A 24,516-nucleotide genomic window follows, 5' to 3' on the forward strand; every position below is an offset into this window, starting at 1 on the left:
GAAAAGCCTGATCAGTCAAAAAGACTGAACTGGATGCATCCTGAACGGATTGCTCTCCATTCAGAATGCATGGGGATAAAACTGATCAGTTATTTTCCGGATTTGAGGCCCTAGGACGGAACTCAACGCCGGAAAAGAAAAACGCTAGTGTGAAAGTACCCTTAAAGTATGAGGAGGCTGCAGGAGCGCCACTAGCTGATAGGCAGGGATACCAGGTGTCAGACCCCGACTGATCAGGTATCCTGAGGATAGCTCATCAATATTAACCACCTGGAAAACCCCTTTAATTTATGGGAAATGCTTTTCAATGTGATGCACAGATACACAGCTTGTGAATAGTCCAGGCTGTCTGAATGCAAGGACAAAACACACAGTGAGGTGTCAGATTCCATAATAATCCGCAGTTAATTGTGTAAGGTGCTGGATGGAAAAGAACAGCAGTCATTAATGGAGAGCACTCACTGCACCTTTCCAGTTCTTCCAGTAGCTGTAATTAGAGGACGGCTCCGAGCAGACGCCTCACGCCCTCTAGTGGCAGAGAGACGTCAGTGCGGATTTGATGGAGCCCGCCCCCGGTGGTGTCAGACGGCGTCTCCTTCTGTGAAGTTGCAGGTTTCCTCTCCAGCCTCCCCTTATCTCAGTCTGCACGTTGCTTCTCGGTGACTAATAGCACAATAACAATGTGCACGGATAAGAGGAATTGAGGCTGTTTACAAACTCTATGGCGGCTGGATATAAGAAGGAGCAGGGAGCTGGCAGCATCTCAGTCACCTCGGGAGCTCTCAGGAACAAGCAGCACTGAACTGACCCCTGCTTCTGCACGGGGCGCTCATCCTCCAGGACTGGGACACTTGCCGTAGCTAGTACAGACTGCGCTTCTATTTTTCTATTTATTCTTTTTACCATTTGGGGATTACTTTTTATACCCGTTTTATACATTAACAATGGATCTGGAGATGATGATTTATCTGCTGCTGGCTCTTCTTCAAGGCACCTGTGCTTCAGGTAAGGCTGAGGCTCTGAGGGCAGGCTCGAAATCTAGTCTATAGTTATCTATATCTATGTGTCTATCTGTATCACATCTATCTATCTATCTAATCTTATATCTATCGAGATCTGATCTAATCAACATGTATCTATCTAATCTTGTATCTATCTAATTCTAATCTAATCAATATTTATCTGTCTAATCTTTATATCTAAATCTAGTCTATAGTTATCTATATCTATGTGTCTATCTGTATCACATCTATATATCTATCTAATCTTATAGCTATCTAAATCTAATCTAAACATGTATCTATCTAATCTCGTATCTAATTCTAATCTAATCAACATTTATCTGTCTAATCTTTATATCTAAATCTAATCTATAGTTATATCTATGTGTCTATCTGTATCACATTTATATATCTAATCTTGTATCTATCTAAATCTAATCAATATGTATCTGTCTAATCTTTATATCTATATATCTTAATCTAATCTATAGTTATCTATATCTATCTATGTTTCTATCTATATCACACACATATATATATATATATATATATATATATATATATATATATTCTATGGTTATCTATATATCTATCTAATCTTATATCTATCTAAATCTAATCTAATCAATATGTATCTGTCTAATATTTATATCTATCTATCTAAAACTAATCTATAGTTATCTCTATCTATCAATATAAATCTAATCTTTATCTATCTCTAGTCTATCTGTATCCATTTATCTCTATCTATCTCTATCTATTTATATCTATCTAACGAAATCTAATCTATATGTATATTTTTCTATCTATCTATCCATCCATCCTGATCAGGGGAGGTGCTGGGTGACTAGTAGGAGTCTTTTCTTGGCAAAACCATGTCCTTACAGAATAGCAGCCAGTGCATTCTTCCTATGAAGTATGCCATTCACAGGTTACAGCATCGGCACGGGGCTATGTATGAGTTATGCAGGTTGCAGGGCGGCGCTGGTTCTGTACAGGTGGGATAACCCTGATAGCGCTAGATGCTGCTCCACATAACAGACAGACCCGTCTGTGACTATTGTGGGAAATATTACTCCACATTTAATAGGAATACCCGATTCCTGACACCTGTGTGCCGGCTGAGGTGAGATTAGTAGGGTATTCCCTGTGTAATCCCTCTCTTGTTATTGCACAGGTAAAAGCATTGTGGCGGCGGTGTATCACCCTATAAAGACGGGTAATTGCGCACAGGGCTATTTAAGACTCTTTATGGCTGTGCTTGAGGGATCAGCTGCTCGGAGCCGCCGAGGTCGGGATTAGGAGATGCGGTGACAGAGCGGCTCCTGTGCGGTTTTATAGAGCACGTGGGATCAGCGGGCAGTAATGCTGGAGACTGCTTCTTCTGCTCTGTCACTCCATGGCTAGATATCTAGATACCTGCAGCCTGAGAGAGGATGTATAGAGATACAACCTGGGAGAGGATAGATAGATAGATACAACCTCAGAGAGGATAGAGAGATACAACCTGGGAGAGGATAGATAGATAGATACAACCTGATAGAGGATAGAGAGATACAGCCTGAGAGAGGATAGATAGAGAGATACAGCCTGAGAGAGGATAGATAGATAGATACAACCTCAGAGAGGATAGAGAGATACAACCTGGGAGAGGATAGATTGAGAGATACAGCCTGAGAGAGGATAGATAGATAGATACAACCTCAGAGAGGATAGAGAGATACAACCTGGGATAGGATAGATAGATAGATAGATAGATAGATAGATAGATACAACCTGATAGAGGATAGAGAGATACAGCCTGAGAGAGGCTAGATAGTGAGATTCAGCCTGAGAGAGGATAGATAGATAGATAGATAGATACAACCTGAGAGAGGATAGATAGAGAGATACAACCTGAGAGAGGATAGATAGAGAGATACAACCTGAGAGAAGATAGATAGAGAGATACAACCTGAGAGAGGATAGATAGAGAGATACAACCTGAGAGAGGATAGATAGAGAGATACAACCTGAGAGAGGATAGATAGAGAGATACAGCCTGAGAGAGGATAGATAGAGAGATACAGCCTGAGAGAGGATAGATAGAGAGATACAGCCTGAGAGAGGATAGATAGATAGATATATATATACAACCTGACAGAGGATAGATAGATACAACCTGACAGAGGATAGATAGAGAGATACAACCTGACAGAGGATAGATAGAGATACAGCCTGATATAGAGGGAGACTAGATAGATATATGCAACCTGTGAGAGGATAGATAGATAGATAGATAGATAGATAGATAGGAGACATAGATTATAAGATATATAACTAGACGTGTCTATATTATGATAGAAGAGAAGATATAAGATACAGTGTGAGAGGAGGGCTATGTAGACTACTGATACAATGTGATACAAAGTAGATAGAAGCTCATGTAGAGTGAGCGTTAGAGAAGTGCAGGCTGGATGGACATGAGGTCAGATGCTAGTGACATATACATACCTATTGGACACAGTTCTCCATTTTCTGACATGTATGATAAAATGAAGAAAAGAACATAATCCGCAGTCTCAGATCAGCAGAAGGCTGAGCAGATAACTGGTTATTAGACTCCTATAAACCGATAGTGACATGTTTTATGTTAACATTTCATTCAGCTGTCAGAAGTGACATTATAGCTGAGGATCCTGATCTGCTGTTACCCCAGCTCCTCCATCTCCTGCTGGCAGACCAGTAGTGAAAAGCAGTGAGGAGATAAGCTCAGGCATGGGATTCAGCCAGTTCCCTCAGGTTCTCCAGATCCAGTTGTTAAAATTACAGCGGCAGCTGGAGATGATCGCTTCCATTCCATAGTTTAGCTCCTTAGACTTTTAAAAAGTTGGGTGGTGTGTGTGTAGTGTATATATGGTGTAGTTAAGCACGTGTACCATGTATATGGTGTATTTATGTGTAAACATGTGTCATGACTCTGCGTTTCCGCCGTTGAGTAGGGAACCTGTTGTTAAAAATTTGAATCCCACCCCTGGTATAAGCAGTGCCCTCTTCTCCTGGTCCACGCCGTGCAGGACCCACATTCTGTATGAATCATGTATGTGGTGACAAGTTCAGTCCTGCCTGCTGCTATTATCATGACAGGAATGTATACAGGGCATTGCACAACAATACGCTCCAGCTGGAGTTCCCGTCTCTTATCCTGAGGTAGCATCACACCACCACCACCACGTGAGGGTCTCTGTGTCCTCTCATCTATACCTACAGTGTGCATTTATCCCAGTGTATTCAGTTATGCTTTGGACTTAAAATCCTTTTCTTATTTGCAGGGTCATCCTCTGAGGATCCCTCTGTAGCAGAAGCTGCAGCTGCTCATCCTTCTTCCGACGCCCCCTTGAGGCCACGCAGATTTAAACGCTGTTCTTGTTCATCACTCATGGATAAAGAATGTGTCTACTTTTGCCACCTAGACATAATCTGGATAAACACGCCAGAGTAAGTGATATACTGCTTCAGTTAATTTTTTGCGCCTTAGGCCTCACGCACACGACCGTTGTTCGGGTCCGCATCCGAGCCGCGGTTTTGGCGGCTCGGGTGCGGACCCATTCCCTTCAATGGGGCCGCTCAAGATGCGGACAGCATTCCGTGTGCTGTCTGCATTCGTTGCTCCGTTCCGTGGCCCCGTTTTGCGGACAAGAATAGGCATGTCTACAATGGGCTCAGCAAATTGCGGAAGGCACGCGGGCAGCTTCCGTTTTTTTTTTTGCTAATCCACGTTTTGAGGACCGCAAAAAACAGAGCGCTCGTGTGCATGAGGCCTTAGGCTGATATTATTATTATTTTTATTTATATTTCCAATTTTTGGAATTAAGTTATAGAAATTTTGGGGACCAGTTGTACATGACTTTTCCCATTGAAACGTCAATTATCTCCTCTTACGAGATACACTTGTGATGGTATCATCCTTGGTCTTGGTGCAAGATGCTTTTAAGAGAATTAAGAAAAGTTACTGGAGAAAACCAATTTATGTAATGTGGAAAGCACTGGAGTGGTTGCACAATACCGCGTCACAAGACATTAGGTAGCCTGACAATTGACAGCAGGTAATGGCCACTCGGCACACCCAGGCTGTCCAATTCATCTGCTTTCTCTCATACACTAGAAGCTTACTTGGGATATGTTTTTATGGTTGTTTGCTAACCCCACACCTATCCCGGCATTTAGTGGTACTATAGATGGATTTTCTACGGAGAACTAAATATTTTTCTGCTAAATCCTGAAGGACATTAATGGAGTTTTTATTAACTTGAACTGTAGGACGTCCAGGATTCTCCTACTGAAACTCATTCAGCTCATATACATGGCAGTTTCCTAACTTCATCTGTAGTCTACGGCTAAATGCACACGATCAGGATTGCGTGCGGATTTTCACTGTAGGTCATGTACATTGTATCCTTTGAGAATTTGAAATTCTCAATGCACACAATGCAGATTTTTGATTGTGTACATTTAGCCTAATTTTTTTACAATTCATACATCTTCTACCCTTGTGGAAATAGAAATCAGCTTGTAGGGCACCTGCATATGTGGATTATGCACGGTAATTCCATATGGAAAAACCGCAGCGTAATCCAGTACCAGCAAATTAGGCAAATCTCATGTACACATTGCTTTTTCTCTCTGTGCAGAAATTGACCTGGCTTTCCGACAGCATGTCAATTCTTTGTGCAATGCAAAGGGTGAGATCTGCAGCAATACCGAATCACATGTGGTTTTTGGTGCGGAAATGCACAAAGAGCCGCACAGAATATCTGCCAGACAGTCCACATGTGTAGCCGTAGGGCAGGGGTGGCTAACCTTAAAGACACAGAGAGCCAGAAAAAAATGTATGACTGCCAGGAGCCACAAGCTATACATTTACACAAATATGCGTGCACACGACAGTATTACTGCAATTGAGTTTTTAAACATTTAAAAGTGTATTTAAACCACCTTTCCTACCTGTAGTGTAGACAGCTTTAGTGAGACTTCTGCTCAGATGACCTGCCCATGCTCAGATGACCGTCCCCTGCTCGGATGACAGCCCCATGCTCGGATGACAGCCCCATGCTCGGTTGACAGCCCCATGCTCGGTTGACAGCCCCATGCTCGGTTGACAGCCCCATGCTCGGTTGACAGCCCCATGCTCAGTTGACAGCCCCATGCTCGAATGACGCTCTCACCCACATTCTGAGATCATGTGTGTGGGGGTGATTTGACATAGCGGAGATGTGAGCATGGGGTGTCTGATTTTAGGTGTCTTACGTGGGCACTGGGGGGGTCTTATTTTGTGGATCTGATGAGGATTTGAGGGTCTTATCTGAGCTGGCACCCCCCCCCCCCACAGTAGTATTGCCCTTATTGTACAACCTTCACAATAGTTTTGTACAGATGTGTGCCCCCTCACCGTAATTATGCCCACATTTTGCCATCCCACAGTAGTTATGCTCTCTGTGCACCTTTCACAGTTGTAATCCCCATTGTGCCCCCTTCACAGTAATAATTCCCATTGTGCCCCTTCATAGTAATAATGCCCATTGTGCCCCCTTCACAGTGATATTGCACATTGTGCCCCCTTCACAGTGATATTGCACATTGTGCCCCCTTCACAGTGATATTGCACATTGTGCCCCCTTCACAGTGATATTGCACATTGTGCCCCCTTCACAGTAATAATGCCCATTGTGCCCCCTTTATAGTAGTAATGCCCACTGTGCTAGTTATGCCCTCTGTGCCCCTTCCATAGTAGAAATCCCCATTGTGCCCCCTTCACAGTAATAGTGCCGACTGTGCCCCCTTCACAGTAATAATGCCCTCTGTGCCCCCTTCATTGTAGTAATGCCCTCTGGCTCTGTGCCCCCTCCATAGTAGAAATGCCAATTGTGCCCCCTTCACTTTAGTAATGCCCTCTGTGCCCTCTCCATAGTAATAAAGTCCTATGTGCCCTCTCCATAGTAATCAAGTCCTCTGTGCCCTCTCCATAGTAATAAAGTCCTCTGTGCCCCCTCCATAGTAATAAAGTACTCTGTGGCCCCTCTGTATTAAAAACAAAAAATACACAGTAACTACTCACCTTGTCCCGCTCCTGAAGCTCACATACCCCTCTCCCCTGCAGGCACAGATCGCTCTGCAGCAATGTGTGGGCAGAGCTTATGCAGATTACCTGCCCACACATGGTGGCAGCGCAATCCATGTTTGCAGGCTGAATGGTGGAGCGGGGAGGAGTCTTCCTGCTCCACCATTCACAGTGCCGTCAGCCTGAAGGAGGGGAGGAGCGCCGGGAGCTGAGCGGTGAGTGAAAGGACCTACCTCCCTGCGCTCCAGCAATGAGGGCTTCCATCTGTATTGATGGAAGCGCTCATTGCTTCTGTGTTCGGGCACCTCCTGCGAGCGGCACACAGGGCAGGTTGCCCCCCCAGCACGCCACTGGAGAGTGTTGCTGAGACAAGTGCAAAGTAGAGGAAGAGCTGGCCCGCTCCCCTGCAAACCGCATATGTAGACAGAGGAGAGTAAGAGCTGGTTGGACAGCTCCCCTGCGAGCCGCATATGAACATGCAAGGAGCCACATGCGGCTCGTGAGCTGCGGGTTAGCCACCCCTGCCATAAGGTATGTTCACTTGACTATGTCAAGATCCACCACATACCCCAGGGCAGAGACCGCTCCAGTTTCTGCCCTATTCTTTCATTTTCAATGCTCTTGGTTTAGCTCCTTTCAATAGAGCTAAACCACGAGCATGTTCCCGACATGGATTTCTGAGGTGTCCATGGATATGTATGTACTTGGTGCGGTCTAGAAAACCCGACATGAAAAAAACCCTCAACCATTGGCGCGGCCTCCAAAGAAAGATAATGGGCAACGATTTTTACCAAAATACCTTTGTGTGAACATACTCTTAGTGTATCGAATTGTGATGGGCTTGGGCTTTTTCACAGGAGCTAACCTGAACAAGCAGAGCTTCAATGTACCGTAAATGACAAAAGGTGAATATTGGACTTCAGTCCACCTGGAGCCAGTGATCATAACTGTGTCATAGTGGCGCCGAGCTAAAAGCCAGCCAAGTAGCCAACACCTAAGGAATTAAATAGCATTTAGGCATCACCCAGAGATAGTGATTTCTCTATCATTTAACCCCACAAATGCACATCTGCTGTAGCCCAGCTCGCACGTGCAGACATCTTGAAGGATAGAAGACTACATGTTCCAGAAAGGAACTGCTATTTTAGTGCTTCCCAGTACAAAGTGTGACTAATGGAAGTGCATTAGAGAGTTTTCAATAGCGGTAACTATGTATAATGTGCCCAAACTGATAGCGTAATATGCTAAGCTGTAAATATTTACCTTACTCTTTACCTCTCAGGCATTTACAGTGAAATACTCCTAAACTGTGATTTAAGAACCATTAACAAGCTATTAATTGAAATGCAGGTTGCGACCTGTATAACTCGCTGGTATGCGGCTGTGAAACCGAGGCTTGCAATTTGTGAAATTGTATGTCATTAAAAAAGCCGAAAATTAAGGTTGTTTTGTAGAAAGGTTACATGTAGCGCGCACTGTGTGGGAAGTTTCTCTACACGCTGACATTTGCCATGTGAGATATGTATTGAAATATGAAACCAGAGTCATATTGATTAATGGCATGAAAACATGCAGAGGGATCAGCATCAGCATAGTCAATCATCTGTTCTACCTTTGCTCCAATATGGAGGATTCAGCTTCTATTATTGAAGTGGTATTTATGGACTTTCAATGGTACGATATTGGCTGTTTTGCACACTCAAGACCGCAACATTTATTTTGCAGAAAAACCGTGCCTTACGGACTTGGAGGTCCTCGTCTGAAACGTTCACTGCTGGACATGGAGACAGAAAATGTTCTGAAGTCTGGTAGCAGGTGTATCTGTGCCAAGGGTGAGGACAAGAAATGTCTGGACTTCTGCCAAAGTGCTGCAGATCTCAGGTGTGTGCAAATATTTTAAGTCTGAAAAAATGACAGAGCGAGCCCTGAGTACACCTGTAGCAGAGGCCGCCTTTATCTCAGAAGCATGTGTGGAGAAAAGGTGTTCCTTACCATGATTTGTTTTCTTACACAGTGTCCAACCTTCCATAGTGAAAGAAACACAGCGGGTTCAGAAGGCCAAAGTCTGCAATGGACTCTTACTGGGAGGACAGTGTGTGCAGAAACGTCATACAGACGCTAAAAGGTGAGCGAACGAGATTGTTATACACAGAGAGATTATCAGCTGTTTGCAAACTGTATCTTATTCGCCTATAAATAGCATACTGCGAAGACGTTTACCCCCAGCATTGGTCAGTGTTTATTATTATCAAATAATGAGAGTATTCGCTATTGCTTCAGATTTTTTTTTGTCCTTCAGCAATTTTTACAAAATCTTAACTGTGGGCAAGCAAGTCCTGCTCAGCAGTGAACATCCGGTTCCATAATAGATCAGTCAGTGGTCAGCATGGAGAAGACACAGACATGGGACTACTTTATATTCATACACCCAAATTTGCTCTAAAGTATTTAAAATGGCACAAACCTATTCAATGCATGGGCACAGGTGCAAAATATGCCTGTATGAGGTTGATAGGTCCTGCAGTTGATTTACAAATATATATTACATACCATAAGCTGGATTAGTTGGAAAGTTTATGTGCATATTACAGTTCCATTGCAATAAATAGGAGATCCCTCACTACAGACTGAAGATTTGAAGGCAAGGGGACTTGGTACCAAGAGGATCGCTTGGAGGTCCAAGGCCTCAGACCCCTACATATGACATCTTCTGACATATCTCAGTGACATAGCAGAAGATGTTTACAGGGAGTCTACCACCAGGCATATTAAACTAGACACAATAGCTTGTAGGTCTAGCTCCGCTAAATGTAATAATACCTTTCACTTAGTTAACAGTTGCCTCATTCTGGAGGAAAAGTACTTTTAAACCATATGCAAATGAGCAGTTCAGTGAACTGAGGGCGGAACCAAGCCACTCTGTGCACCCTTGTTCATAATGCTTCCTCTGCCAGGCCCTTCTACTCCTTCTTGATTTAGAGGGCCAGGCAAGATGACTATGCAGGAACCTCTCATTTGCATTTGGATTATAATAACCTTTTTTACAGAATCAAGCAAAAGATTGCTAAGCGAAAGACATCATTACATTAAGCTGAGCTCGCCCAACACGGCATTGTTCATGGTTTATTAGTGAATTTCCTGATGTCAGGCTCCCTTTAATGAATTGATAAGTTTGGGCAAACAATACTTCTTGAAAGTCCTTCTTCATTCAATGCAACAACATGTTGCTTCAGCTCAAAACGATAATCTGTGTAGAACATCAGAAATTGTTGTACAATTTGTTAAAACCCTTTCAATTGCTATGAAATAAACCTGTAATATAACTTGATTTTGCAGAGCGGAATTCATCAGACAAGCCATAAAGAGCTCATATATCTTTGCCAGGCTACTGAAGAAGCTTCAAGTGATGGAAGATGAGACACATCCTTGGGCACATAGAAAGAGAGGAATTTGGAAACATACAATCACAACTTCATAGTTGGAGAAGTGAGAACTGTCACCTTCTTTCCATAGTGTGGGAGACATTACTGTCAGTGAATGCCTTCAGTGTGCATATTTTATTTTTCTTGGTGGCTAAGTGCACTTAATTTATGAAGATTTAAATCAAAGGATCTGGAACTACCATCCAGCTTCAAGATGGACATGTGAGATGGATGAAAGGCAGGAGTCTGGGCTGAAATAATGCTGCTGGTTTTGGAGATAAATGTCATGGGGACGTGTCTGCATTAGAACAGAATTTTTGAATAACCTGCCAAACAACATTCATTGCTACTGACACTGACAGTAAAACACTGGAATATAATATTGAAAACGACATGCCTTATTCTATGAAATGCTGCAGCATATGGATGTATGTGCATTGCAGATAGACTATGAAAGCTATGCCATTGTTTTAGGGCGTTTTACATATCGCATACAAGTCTACCTCAGGTTTACTTCCTCTGAAGGGCTTCCTTCCTGCCTATATTTTAGCTTGTCCCGTGAATACACCTTATGTCTTCAGTCTTGGTTCGATCTTTTTCACTGGAGCTAATCAAATCTTTAATATGCAATAATCCCTGATTTGTTTAGTGGCTGGTTAATGTGGTCATAGTAAGCGGAGGGTAGCACTGACTGCTGCTCACACAAGCTAAAACTGGGTTTTCATAGCAGTTATTTTATCTGCTATCTTCTATCTAAATTTATTATGTGAATATTTTTTAAAATATTTATATTATTTGTAAAAGTGACTATATTTACTGTGTTAAATATACATTTTAATAGGCCATATTGGTCTATGCATGTTTGTATTTCTGTATGAAAAAAGAGCTTCATGCCTTCAGTAACAATGTTAAAATAAAATATTTTGTAACCTTATAAACACAATTTGTAACTTTTTGTTTGAAAAAGAGGACATTAGTTGAATGAATAGCTTGAAGTAAATGTCCGTACTCTATTGAAATAAATATCATCACTTTCAGGTAACTTTTCAGGATAAGTACATGATGAATAACACTATATCTGGCCATTATATGACTATTTTTTTTAGCAGTTTTCCCCTCTGCAGGCCCTATATTTTATTATCAGCTTTCTCTGAGCTTGTGCATAGAGACTAGCTCTACAATGTTTCCCATACACAGTACATGTAGGAAACAGGAGTTTCTGCTCCCTGTCTCTCTCACAGTCAGTCAGAAGCACCGTATAGGAGATTATAGAGAAGTACTGAACAGTATTGATGTGAATAGAACACTTCAGGTGAGATATAATACTATTATCTGCTGCTTCATGGGTACGTCTATGTCGGCCCCTCCTTCCTTCGCTGCCGCTCAATCCTCCTCCCCTCTGCATAGATTTCTATGAGCAGCTGTGATCTGATCATTCAGTGAGCTGACATATTGGTCTCTCAAGATGGATTTAACAGAAGTGGCTGAAAAGTGGAGAAAGAGGCATTTTTCTCTGATAAGATATGTTACAAAGTTACTTTTTTATAATTTAATGTGCTATTGATTTATGCAAAGTTTTTGAAAAGATTAGTGGACATTTAAGACTTTAATTCACTGTTGTAACCAAGGACATATATGTCATATAGGCAGCTTTTATGGAGCCCTGGAGAGAGGAGCCCACACTAGGTTAGGCTTGTTCATGCCTGGAAGATTTGGATTGTTATCAGGTAGGCAAAAGGTAGCGGTAGAAGATAGTACACAAATCAGTACATACAAAGCACACAATGCGCTGGAACACGAAGTTATGTACTGTTTGTATAATAAAAGGGAGTCTTAGGAAAAACATTGGGTGCTAAAATGTGATAACCTCTACCAGTAGTAATACATTAGGACAGTACATCAAGATAGAAAACAAATAAGCAAATATTAAAAGCTTATCTATATTTTTGATACAGTACAGGTCACATAAATTAAGAAATTGTGATGCATGTTTTGCATGTGAACTGGCATAGGGTTTATAAGCTATAACTGCATGTCTAACAAACAGGAAAAGACTAGACATAGGATGTTAGCTTACATAAGAAGAGGTGTTAGATTATGAATGACATTGGAATTACAGCATAGATAACTTATAGAACCCCAATATATAATGGACACTAGATGGCAGCAAAGCACACTAAACATAGTGGAGAACAGATAGAATACAATAATGAATTCTAGTTCAGAAGCCATAGCTGGGACAGTACAAAGGATATTGATGAAAACTGAAATACCATTTAATGTGGCTGAGCCCCACTGCTACTAAGTCATGAAAACAATTATAATTGGAGGTACACTTTAACTCAGACAACCCATTTAAATCTATTCTCATCCAATATACTTATAATATGAAGTTCAGAATGAAGACAGCATTAGATCATTTAGCTATTAGTTCTTTGCTGATGACCATGTAGAATCTTAAGTTATCATCTGTGACCAGTTCAGTGCCTTGCAAAAGTATTCACCCCCTTGACTTTTTTCGTGTTTTGGTGCCTCACAACTGTGAATTAACATGGATTGCTTAAGGATTTGCATAATTTAATTTACAGAACATGCCCACGACTTTAAAGATGTTTTTTTTTTTATTGTGAAGCAACCAACAAATAGGACAAAATAACAGAAAAAGTCAATGTGCATAACTATTCACCCCCTTAAAGTCAATACTTTGTAGAGCCACCTTTTGCGGCATTCACAGCTCCAAGTCACTTTGGATAAGTCTCTATGAGCTTGCCACATCGTACCACTGGGATTTTTGCCCATTCCTCCTTGCAAAACTGCTCCAGCTCCTTCAAGTTGGATGGTTTGCGCTTGTGAACAGAGATCTTTAAGTCTGACCACAGATTTTGTACTGGATTGAGATCTGGGCTTTGACTAGGCCATTCCAACACATTTACATGCTTCTCCTTAAGCAGCTCAGCCCTCCCTTAATGACCAGACCCAATTTAATTTTACCTCCTTTTCTTCTCACAAATAGAGATTTCACTTGGTGGTATTTCATTGCTGCTGACATTTTTACTTTTTTTATATTAATCAAAATTGACCGAAATTTTTGCAAAAAAAAGAAATTTTTCACTTTCTGTTGAAAAGTTTTTCAATTAAAACTACATTTCTATATACATTTTTCTCTAAATGTATTGTTCTACATGTCTTTGATAAAAAAAAAATGCAATAAGTGTATATTTATTGGTTTGGGTAAAAGTTATAGCGTTTACAAACTATGGTGCAAAAATGTGAATTTACACACTTTGACTTTCTGAGCACCTGTCATGTTTCCTGAGGTTCTACAATGCCCAGACAGTAGAAACACTCCACAAATGACCCCATTTCGGAAAGTAGACACCCTAAGCTATTCGCTGATTGACATAGTGAGTTCATGGAAGTTTTGATTTTTTGTCACAAGTTAGCGGAATATGATTATTTTTTGTATTTTTTTTCTTACAAAGTCTCATATTCCACTAACTTGTGTCAAAAAATTGAATTTTACATGAACTCCCCATACCCCTCACGGAATACCTTGGGGTGTCTACTTTCCAAAATGGGGTCACTTGTGGGGTATTTATACTGCCGTGGCATTTTAGGGGACCTAAAGCGTGAGAAGTAGTTTGGAATCCAAATGCGTAAAAAATGCCCTGTGAAATCCTAAAGGTGCTCTTTAGAATTTGGGCCCCTTTGCGCACCTAGGCTGCAAAAAAAGTGTCACACATGTGGGGGATCGCCGTACTCAGAAGAAGTAGGGCAATGTGTATTGGGGTGTATTTTTACATATACCCATGCTGGGTAAGATAAATATCTCTGTAAAAGACAACTTTTCCCATTTTTTTTATACAAAGTTGTCATTTTACAGAGATATTTCTATCACTCAGCATGGGTATATGTAAAAATACACTCCAAAACACATTGCCCTACTTCTCCTGAGTACGGCGATACCACATGTGTGACACTATTTTGCAGCCTAGGTGCGCAAAGGGGCCCAAATTCCAATGAGTATCATTTAGGAGGGCATTTTTAGGCATTTGGATTCCAGACTTCTTCTCACACTTTAGGGCCCCTAAAATGCCAGGGCAGTATAAATACCCCACATGTGACCCCATTTTGGAAAGAAGACACCCCAAGTTATTCAGTGAGGGGCATGGCGAGTTCATAGAAGTTTTTTTTTTTTTCGGCACAAGTTAGCGGAAATTGATTATTTTTTTTTTCTCACAAATTCTCCCTTTCCGCTAACTTGTGACAAAAATTTCAAATGGGGTCATTTGTGGGGTGTGTTTACTGTTCTGGCATTTTGGGCGGTGCTAAATTGTGAGCAACCCTGTAAAGCCTAAAGGTACTCGTTGGACTTTCGGCCCCTTTACGCACCTAGGCTGTAAAAAAATGTCACACATGTGGTATCGCCGTACTCAGGAGAAGTAGGGCAATGTGTTTTGGGGTGTATTTTTACATATACCCATGCTGGGTGAGAGAAATATCTCTGTAAATTGACAACTTTGTATAAAAAGAATTTAAAAGTTGTCATTTAGGGAAATATTTCTCACACACAGTATGGGTATATGTAAAAATACACCCCAAAACACATTGCCCTATTTCTGAGTATGGCGATACCACGTGTGACACTTTTTTGCAGCCTAGGTGCGCAAAGGAGCCCAAATTCCAATGAGTACCTTTTAGGAGGGCATTTTTACTCATTTGGATTCCAAACTACTTCTCACGCTTTAGGGCCCCTAAAATGCCAAGGCAGTATAAATACCCCACATGTAACCCCCTTTTTGGAAAGAAGACAACCCAAGGTATTCCGTGAGGGGCATGGTGAGTTCCTAGAATATTTTTTTTTTTTGCACAGGTTAGCGGAAAATGATTTTGTAAGAGAAAAAAATAATAATTATTTTCCGCTAACTTGTGCCAAAAAAAAAAAATATTCTAGGAACTCACCATGCCCCTCACGGAATACCTTGGGGTGTCTTCTTTCCAAAATGGGGTCACTTATGGTGTATTTATACTGCCCTGGCATTTTAGGGGCCCTAAAGCTTGAGAAGAAGTCTGGAATATAAATGTCTAAAAAATTTTACGCATTTGGATTCCGTGAGGGGTATGGTGAGTTCATGTGAGATTTTATTTTTTGTCACAAGTTAGTGGACTATGAGAATTTGTAATAAAAAAACAAAAAAAAATTCCGCTAACTTGTGCCCAAAAAAGAAAAATCTTCTATGAACTCGCCATACCCCTCAAAATCTTTCAAATCTTTCAAAGATCTTTCTAGCGCCGCAGTGATTTTACGGTGTTTTTGCAGTGATCAGAAAAAAATCATAATTCTGTCACTGCGGTGGGGCAGACTGAACGCAAGTCTTGGGATCAGGCTTGATCGGGCGAACACTGCGTTTTTTGTAGAGCCTATAGAACATGTCCTATTCTTGTCTGCAATTGTGGACAAGAAAAGGCATTTTCTATATAGTTCTGGCAATGTGCGAATCCGCAAAATGCGGAAAGCACATTGCCGGTGTCAGTGTTTTGCAGAACCGCGGTGTCCGTGTTTTGCGGATCCGTGGATCCACGGATCCGCAGATCCGCAAGACACATACAGATGTCTGAATGGAGCCTTACAGGGGGATGATCAGGGGTTAATAAGGGGTTAATAAGTGACAGGGGGGGTGTAGTGTAGTGTGGTGCTACTTATTACAGAGCTGCCTGTGTCCTCTGGTGGTCGATCCAAGCAAAAGGGACCACCAGAGGACCAGGTAGCAGGTATATCAGACGCTGTTAACAAAACAGCGTCTGATATACCTTTCAAGGGTTAAAAAAAATCGCATCTACAGCCTGCCAGCTAATGATCACCGCTGGCAGGCTGTAGATCAAATCGTTTACCTTTGGATCCTGTGAACGCGCGCTCCTGTGAGCGCCGGCGCGTCAAGGAGGAATAACCCGGCCGCCCGCAGGACGCAATCCTGCGTTAGGCGGTCGGGTAGCGGTTAAACCAGTCAAGTGTTGCTCTAGCAGTGTGTTTGGGGTCATTGTCCTGCTGGAATCACGCACAGAGTGGTACAGGTTTTGCTCAAGAATATCCCTGTATTTAGCACCATACATCTTTCCCTCAACCCTGACCAGTTTCCCAGTCCCGGCTGCTGAAAAACATCCCCACAGCATGATGCTGCCACCACCATGTTTCACTGTGGGAATGGTGTTCTTTGGGTGTTGTGATGTGTTGAGTTTGCGCCAGACATAGCGTTTTTTTGATGGCCGAAAAGTTCACTTTTGGTCTCATCAGACCAGAGCACCTTCCTCCATACATTTTGGGAGTCTCCCACATGTCTTTTTGAAAACTCACAATGTGCCTTTTTGTTTTTAGCTGAAAGTAATGGCTTTCTTCTGGCCACGCTGCCATAAAGCCCACCTCTATGGAGCGTACGACTTATTGTCATCCTATGTACAGATATTCAAGTCTCTGCTGTAGAACTCTGCAGCTCTTCCAGGGTTACTTTTGGTCTCTGTGCTGCCTCTCTGATTAATGCCCTCCTTGCCCGGTCCGTGAGTTTTGGTGGGTGGTTGTCTCTTGGCAGGTTTGCTGTTGTGCCATGTTCTTTCCATTTGGTTATGATAGATTTGATGGTGCTCCTGGAGATCATCAAAGATTTGGATATTTTTTAATAACCTAACCCTGACTTGTACTTCTCATCAACATTGTCCCTCACTTGTTTGCAGAGTTCCTTGGTCTTCATAGCAGTGTTTGGTTAATGATGCCTCTTGCTTAGGTGTTGCAGCCTCTGGGGCCTTTCAAAAAAAGGTGTGTATATGTAATGACAGATCATGTGACATGACACTTAGACTAAACACAGGTGGACATCATTTCACTAATTATGTGACTTCTGAAGGTAATTGGTTGCACCAGGTTTTTTTAAGGGCTTCCTAACAAAGGGTGTGAATACATACGCACATGGCAATTTTCTGTTTTCTATTTCTAAACAATAGTTTTATTTATATATTTTTCTCATTTCACTTCACCAACTTAGACTATTTGTGTTCTGATCCATCACATAAAATTCAGATTAACAAAACATTGAACTTAAGGCTGTAATGTAACAAAACACGAAAAAAAGTCAAGGGGGTGAATCCTTTTGTACACTGTACATGTAACCAGAATCCATTATAAACTACAGATCATCTTCTCTAGAAATGTTGTCTGAATCTGAATTACAGATGGCTTGCTAGATGTAACCGATGAATGTCTTCTTGCTCACTCAGATTTTCTCCTTTAAAAGAAGTCCTCCGTCATGTAGCATCTGATGGAGCATGATAGTTTTTCTTTTTTTTTTACTTATATGTAATCTAACAACAAACTAGGCATATCGAGGGCAAATACATGTAAATTAGGGGCCCATAGAAGTCTAAACAGTGTAGATAGTGCCTACAATATGACCCTGTGCCTGAAGCTAAATATGAAGCACCAAAACTGTATTTTGTTCTATATGGTAATACATGCATGTTTGTATTTGACATGCAATATTTCATACCTCACCAGTGATGTTCTTAGCAAACAAAAACCTATACAGAGTAAAGTATAGCCTATATTCAACCAAAAACAATCCTGACCTTTAAAAAACATCTTCTTTCAGTACAGTATATAATTTCTTATTAGGAAAATGCACACTTTATACAAAAATTCTGGAAGTATGTTACTGGAATTTTCTTCCTCAAGTTGGTAGAACCCCAGGTAAATTCTCTCTATAGGGATATGGTCACTCGTATAAATTTACACCTTGGAAAATATGCATCGTTTGCATTAGCAGCAAAGCAGATGAAATTTAATGAAATCTCATCGATGCTCTTGTGGGAAAATTGGTGTAGATTGTGCCTGAATATTGAACTGCGTTGTCAATTTATGCTGAGGATTTCCTCCACGGAATTCACCCATGGCAAATCTGGAGCAAATCCTTAACAAAATACATAATAAATCCTAGATTCATCATAGATTTTATTAGCTGCAATTCACATCCCATGTAGACATTCCCTTAAGGAGACCTAAGAATATATGAATATTAAAAGCAGTCTTCGTTCCGCTGTAGAACAAAAAAATGGCGCACCATAGGGTAATAACGTTTAAAATAGATACAAAGTAGTATCTCCAATAAATGGAGGCTCACCTGGTAGGGTTGTGCTTGATTAGGCACAACACTAATGTAGACATGTACAACGGATGGTATGCAGCCCGGGATGGATACTTCTGTTCAGGGATGCCTGGAATCCCTCAGAAAGCCAGTGGTTCAATAGAAAAAAGGAATATCCCACGGCGTAAAAAACACCCAGTAGTTGGATTGATGAGGGTTCTTTTAATTAAGCAAGCGGTACAACGCGTTTCGGGGATATACCCCTTCTTCAGGTATAATTGACTTGCATACAGAAAAGTAAAATTACATACATTTAAATACAATGTAAAAAACCACCAAAAACAAAGGGGGCGGGAAGGGGGCGGGAAGGGGGCGGGAAGGGGGCGGGTCAGTGGGCGGTGCTGGGTGAGCTCTAAGAGCTCAGCAAAGAGAGGGGGGGGGGAAATTGTTAGCTGACTTGCAAAATTGCCTTTAATCAGTCCTCTTTGAGTCCTTATTCTTAAGATCGACCATCACAGTAGTGCGATCTCTGATTCTAAATAAAATGTAAGGGTGATGATTCCAGGGAGCCTGTGTGGGCGCAGGACCTTGGGGAGTCATGTGATACGATCACATGACCTGTAGCATGTGACCACCGTCAGATGGAAGCAGCGAGCACAGTGGCAGTGCGGCCGCATAAGGAGACGGCCGGTCACATGGTCCAGCGGCCGGTCACATGGTCTGGCGGTTGCGTACGTCACACCCCGTCTCTCGGCAACCAAAGGCTGATTCCACGTCAGAGAGGGGGAGTGTGAGACCGGCTGACAGTCCGTTCCTTCATATCATGCAGTTGAAGAGAGAGCTGGATAAAGGAGACTCATTTTATACTGTAATAACCCTGTTGGTGCTATAAAATAAAGTATAAAACAAACAGTACTGGTGTTAGGCTATTTTAAGAAATCCTTATAATAAAATGTTTTGGGCGCAGATAAATTGAGTGCAATACTTGAAAAACAGAATGAAATGTTTGCATATAGCTGTTGCGAATGATAAGATGATCCTTATGCATAGTGGAGGGTATAAACATGTAGGTACAGTGCGTTATGGCAATAAAACGTGGGTAAAAAAAAAAAAAAAATATATATATATATATATATATGGTGTGATGAAGTACAATAATTAGTTTACTAAAACTGGATCAATATCAAATAAGAAACACTTAAAAGGGTAAAATGGGAATGTGTAAAGGATGAATGGATAAAGAGGGATGTGTAGAGTATGGTTAAAAATTTAAAATATGGTTAAAAATTTCGCTGTAATTCAGTGATCCAATTGGTGCCGGATAGACATAAACTATATATATTGTTTGATGAAGTACATCGGTTTGTTTACTAAAACTGGATCAATATCAATAAGAGACACTAAAAGGGTATGATGGCAATGTAAAAAGGATAATTGTAATAAAAAGAGTATGTGGAATGTGATTAAAACATTGCTATAATTACGTGGTTCACTTGGTGCCGGATAGAGGTAAACTATATATGAAATAGCTTACTGAATAATTAATAGATCCTTGGGTAAGTGTCTTGGGTCAGACAGATGAGGGGGAAGGTATATGGAATTTCATGTGTGCTTGTGGTGACATGAAAAAGAGAGGGAATGTGGTGAGGGCATACAGCAAAGGAGGAATTGATTATTGGGGCGTGGGTAGTAACAGGGGGGGGGGGGGATTTCATAAATTGTTTTCAAAGGCTTCATTTAGGCCATATGGATTAAGGCTCCGTTTGATCGAACTTGTTCAATCGGAGTGACCATGAATCCCAGAAAAGAGCCTTGATTGTGGACAGTGGCATGTCTAGAGATGCTGTGTTGGAGGAATTTCTTCTTCACATTGGATCTGTGCTTATTGAGCCGATTGCGCAAGGTTTGTATAGTGCGCGCCACATAGCAGAGATTACAAGGGCATGTGATGAGATAAATGATGTTTGATGATCTGCAATTCAATTCATCCTTAATTATAAAAGATTCGTCATTTCGGCCCAAAAAAGATGTGGTGATGTTTAGAGATCTGCAGCAAAGGCATCTTGATTGATTACACCTATAGCTCCCCGATGTCCTGGTGCTGACTGGTCTGGCCACTTGTTCCCGTCTATTCTTCAATTTGCTTGGGGCTAACATATTTTTCAGTGATCTTGCTCTTCTAAACACTAAAGAAGGTTGTTTAGTTATTTCTGTGTTCAGAAAGGGGTCCTTTTTTTAAAATATACCAGTGTCTGGACAGGACTCTCCGGATATCTGTATGGTTACTGTTATAGGTGGTTAAAAAATTTGTATTATTGCGTTTCGTGTCATTTTGTTTTTTGGTTCCTACCAGACATTCTGTTTGTGTCAATGATTTAGCTTTATTGAAGGCTGTATCTATAATATCTGTTGGATAGCCCTTTTGTAGGAACCTAGACCGAATGACACTACTTTGTATGATGAAGTCATCATCCCTGGAGCAGTTGCGCCTAATCTGCTTGAATTGGCTATACGGGATGTTTTTCTTCCATTTTTTAAAATGTTCGCTTGAATAGTCCAGGTAACTATTGCAGTCAACTTTTTTTTTAAATGTTCGTGTGTTGACTGTTCCATTGTTTATTCTTAATTCCAGATCAAGATATTCAGCTGTAGACTTGTCACTTGTGCCTGAAAAAGTTAGGCCCCAGTTGGTAGAATTGAGGTGTTCAATAAAACTATTTATTGTTAGAAGATCCCCCTCCCAAATCAGGATCAGATCGTCAATATAACGACGGTAAAAAATAATGTTTTGTGCCCAATATTTTGATTTGTAAATAAAAGTATCACTGGTTGACCTTAGATGTCACATCCCTTTACTCAAATATCCAGCACGATTTGGGCATCAACTGTGTAAAAGTTTTTTTAGATATTGACGACCAATTACCATCAGAACAAAATGATTTTATTTTAAGAAGTATCCATTTTATTCTTACTCATAATATTTTTAAGTTTGAAGACTCTTTGTATCTACAGACAAAAGGGACCGCGGTGGGTATGCGTTTCGCACCCAGTTTTGCTAATCTTTTTATGGGGGCTTTTGAGGATACTTTTATTTACAAATCAAAATATTGGGCACGAAACACAATTTCTTACCGTCGTTATATTGACGATCTGATCCTGATTTAGGAGGGGGTTCTTCTAACAATAAATAGCTTTATTGAACACCTAAATTCTACCAACTGGGGCCTAACTTTTTCAGGCACAAGTGACAAGTCTACAGCTGAATATCTTGATCTGGAATTAAGAATAAACAATGGAACAGTCAACACACGAACATTTAAAAAAAAGTTGACTGCAATAGTTACCTGGACTATTCAAGCGAACATTTAAAAAAATGGAAGAAAAACATCCCGTATAGCCAATTCAAGCAGATTAGGCGCAACTGCTCCAGGGATGATGACTTCATCACACAAAGTAGTGTCTTTCGGTCTAGGTTCCTACAAAAGGGCTATCCAACAGATATTATATATACAGCCTTCAATAAAGCTAAATCATTGACACAATCAGAATGTCTGGTAGGAACCAAAAAACAAAATGACATGAAACGCAATAATACTCATTTTTTTTAACCACCTATAACAGTAACCATACAGATATCCGGAGAGTCCTGTCCAGACACTGGTATATTCTAAAAAAGGACCCCTTTCTGAACACAGAAATAACTAAACAACCTTCTTTAGTGTTTAGAAGAGCAAGATCACTGAAAAATATGTTAGCCCCAAGCAAATTGAAGAATAGACGGGAACAAGTGGCCAGACCAGTCAGCACCAGGACATCGGGGAGCTATAGGTGTAATCAATCAAGATGCCTTTGCTGCAGATCTCTAAACATCACCACATCTTTTTTGGGCCGAAATGACGAATCTTTTATAATTAAGGATGAATTGAATTGCGGATCATCAAACATCATTTATCTCATCACATGCCCTTGTAATCTCTGCTATGTGGGGCGCACTATACAAACCTTGCTCAATCGGCTCAATAAGCACAGATCCAATGTGAAATAGAAATTCCTCCAACACAGCATCTCTAGACATGCCACTGTCCACCATCAAGGCTCTTTTCTGGGATTCACGGTCACTCCGATTGAACAAGTTCGATCAAACGGATATAATATCATCCAGAATTGCCTTAATCCATATGGCCTAAATGAAGCCTTTGAAAACAATTTATGAAATCCCCCCCTGTTACTACCCACGCCCCAATAATCAATTCCTCCTTTGCTGTATGCCCTCACCACATTCCCTCTCTTTTTCATGTCACCACAAGCACACATGAATCTCCATATACCTTCCCCCTCATCTGTCTGACCCAAGACACTTACCCAAGGATCTACTAATTATTCAGTAAGCTATATCATATATAGTTTACCTCTATCCGGCACCAAGTGAACCACGTAATTATAGCAACATTTTAATCACATTCCACATACTCTTTTTATTCCAATTATCCTTTTTACGTTGCCATCATACCCTTTTAGTGTCTCTTATTGATATTGATCCAGTTTTAGTAAACAAACCGATGTACTTCATCAAACAATATATATAATTTACGTCTATCCGGCACCAATTGGATCACTGAATTACAGCGAAATTTTTAACCATATTCTAAATTTTTAACCATACTCTACACATCCCTCTTTATCCATTCATCCTTTACACATTCCCATTTTACCCTTTTAAGTGTCTCTTATTTGATATTTATCCAGTTTTAGTAAACTAATTATTGTACTTCATCACACTATATATATATCTATATATATATATATATATATATATTTTAGCCACGTTTTATTGCCATAACGCACTGTACCTGCATGTTTATACCCTCCACTATGCATAAGGATCACCTTATCATTCGCAACAGCTATATGCAAACATTTCATTCTGTCTTTCAAGTATTGCACTCAATTTATCTGCACCCAAAACATTTTATTACAACAAGGATTTCTTAAAATAACCTAACACCAGTACCGTTTGTTTTATACTTTATTTTATAGCACCAACAGGGTTATTACAGTATAAAATGAGTCTCCTTTATCCAGCTCTCTCTTCAACTGCATGATATGAACGAACGGACTGTCCTCCTGCCAGCCGGTGTCACACTCCCCCTCTCTGACGTGGCATCAGCCTTTGTTGCCGAGAGACGGGGTGTGACGTACGCAGCCGCCAGACCACATGACCGGCCGCTGGACCATGTGACCGGCCGTCTCCTTATGCGGCCGCACTGCGCTCGCTGCTTCCATCTGACGGTGGTCACATGCTACAGGTCATCACCCTTACGTTTTATTTAGAATCAGAGATCGCACCACTGTGATGGTCGATCTTAAGAATAAGGACTCAAAGAGGACTGATTAAAGGCAATTTTGCAAGTCAGCTAACAATTTCCCCCCTCTCTTTGGTGAGCTCATCCAGCACTGCCCACTGACCTACCCCCTTCCCGCCCCCCTTTGTTTTTGGCGGTTTTTTACATTGTATTTAAATGTATGTAATTTTACTTTTGTGTATGCAAGTCAATTGTACCTGAAGAAGGGGTATATCCCCGAAACGAGTTGTACCGCTTGCTTAGTTAAAAGAACCCTCATCAATCCAACTACTGGGTGGTTTTTGCGCCGTGGGATATTCCTTTTTTCTATTTAAGAATATATGACGGTAGGTTAAAGGTAAAAAGAAAGTTCTCAGCTGAACAAGTTGAATGCAGTTCATCCATACAGGTAATAAAAATGAACTCATGTTATGAACTGTGTCACAATTAACATTATTGTTAAACTGAAACATTCATGTCAGCATGAGGGAGCGAGGTATGACATCTACAGAATATTTCAAATAT

The 24,516-nt window shown here is 40.9% G+C and overlaps 1 protein-coding gene across 1 annotated transcript; it reads left to right on the top strand.

The window, feature by feature from the left end:
- Nucleotides 1–634: 634 nt before the first annotated feature.
- LOC122923129 (endothelin-1-like) lies at nt 635–11,452 on the top strand. The gene is made up of 5 exons (XM_044273852.1): nt 635–1,005; nt 4,313–4,478; nt 8,824–8,979; nt 9,113–9,223; nt 10,435–11,452. The coding sequence occupies exons 1-5, from the start codon at nt 945–947 to the stop codon at nt 10,574–10,576; spliced, it is 636 nt and encodes a 211-aa protein (XP_044129787.1). The 5' UTR covers nt 635–944; the 3' UTR covers nt 10,577–11,452.
- The last annotated feature ends 13,064 nt before the right edge of the window (nt 11,453–24,516 follow it).

The sequence above is a fragment of the Bufo gargarizans genome, unplaced genomic scaffold (assembly GCF_014858855.1).
Source record: "Bufo gargarizans isolate SCDJY-AF-19 unplaced genomic scaffold, ASM1485885v1 original_scaffold_1244_pilon, whole genome shotgun sequence".
NCBI classification, from domain to species: Eukaryota; Metazoa; Chordata; class Amphibia; order Anura; family Bufonidae; genus Bufo; species Bufo gargarizans.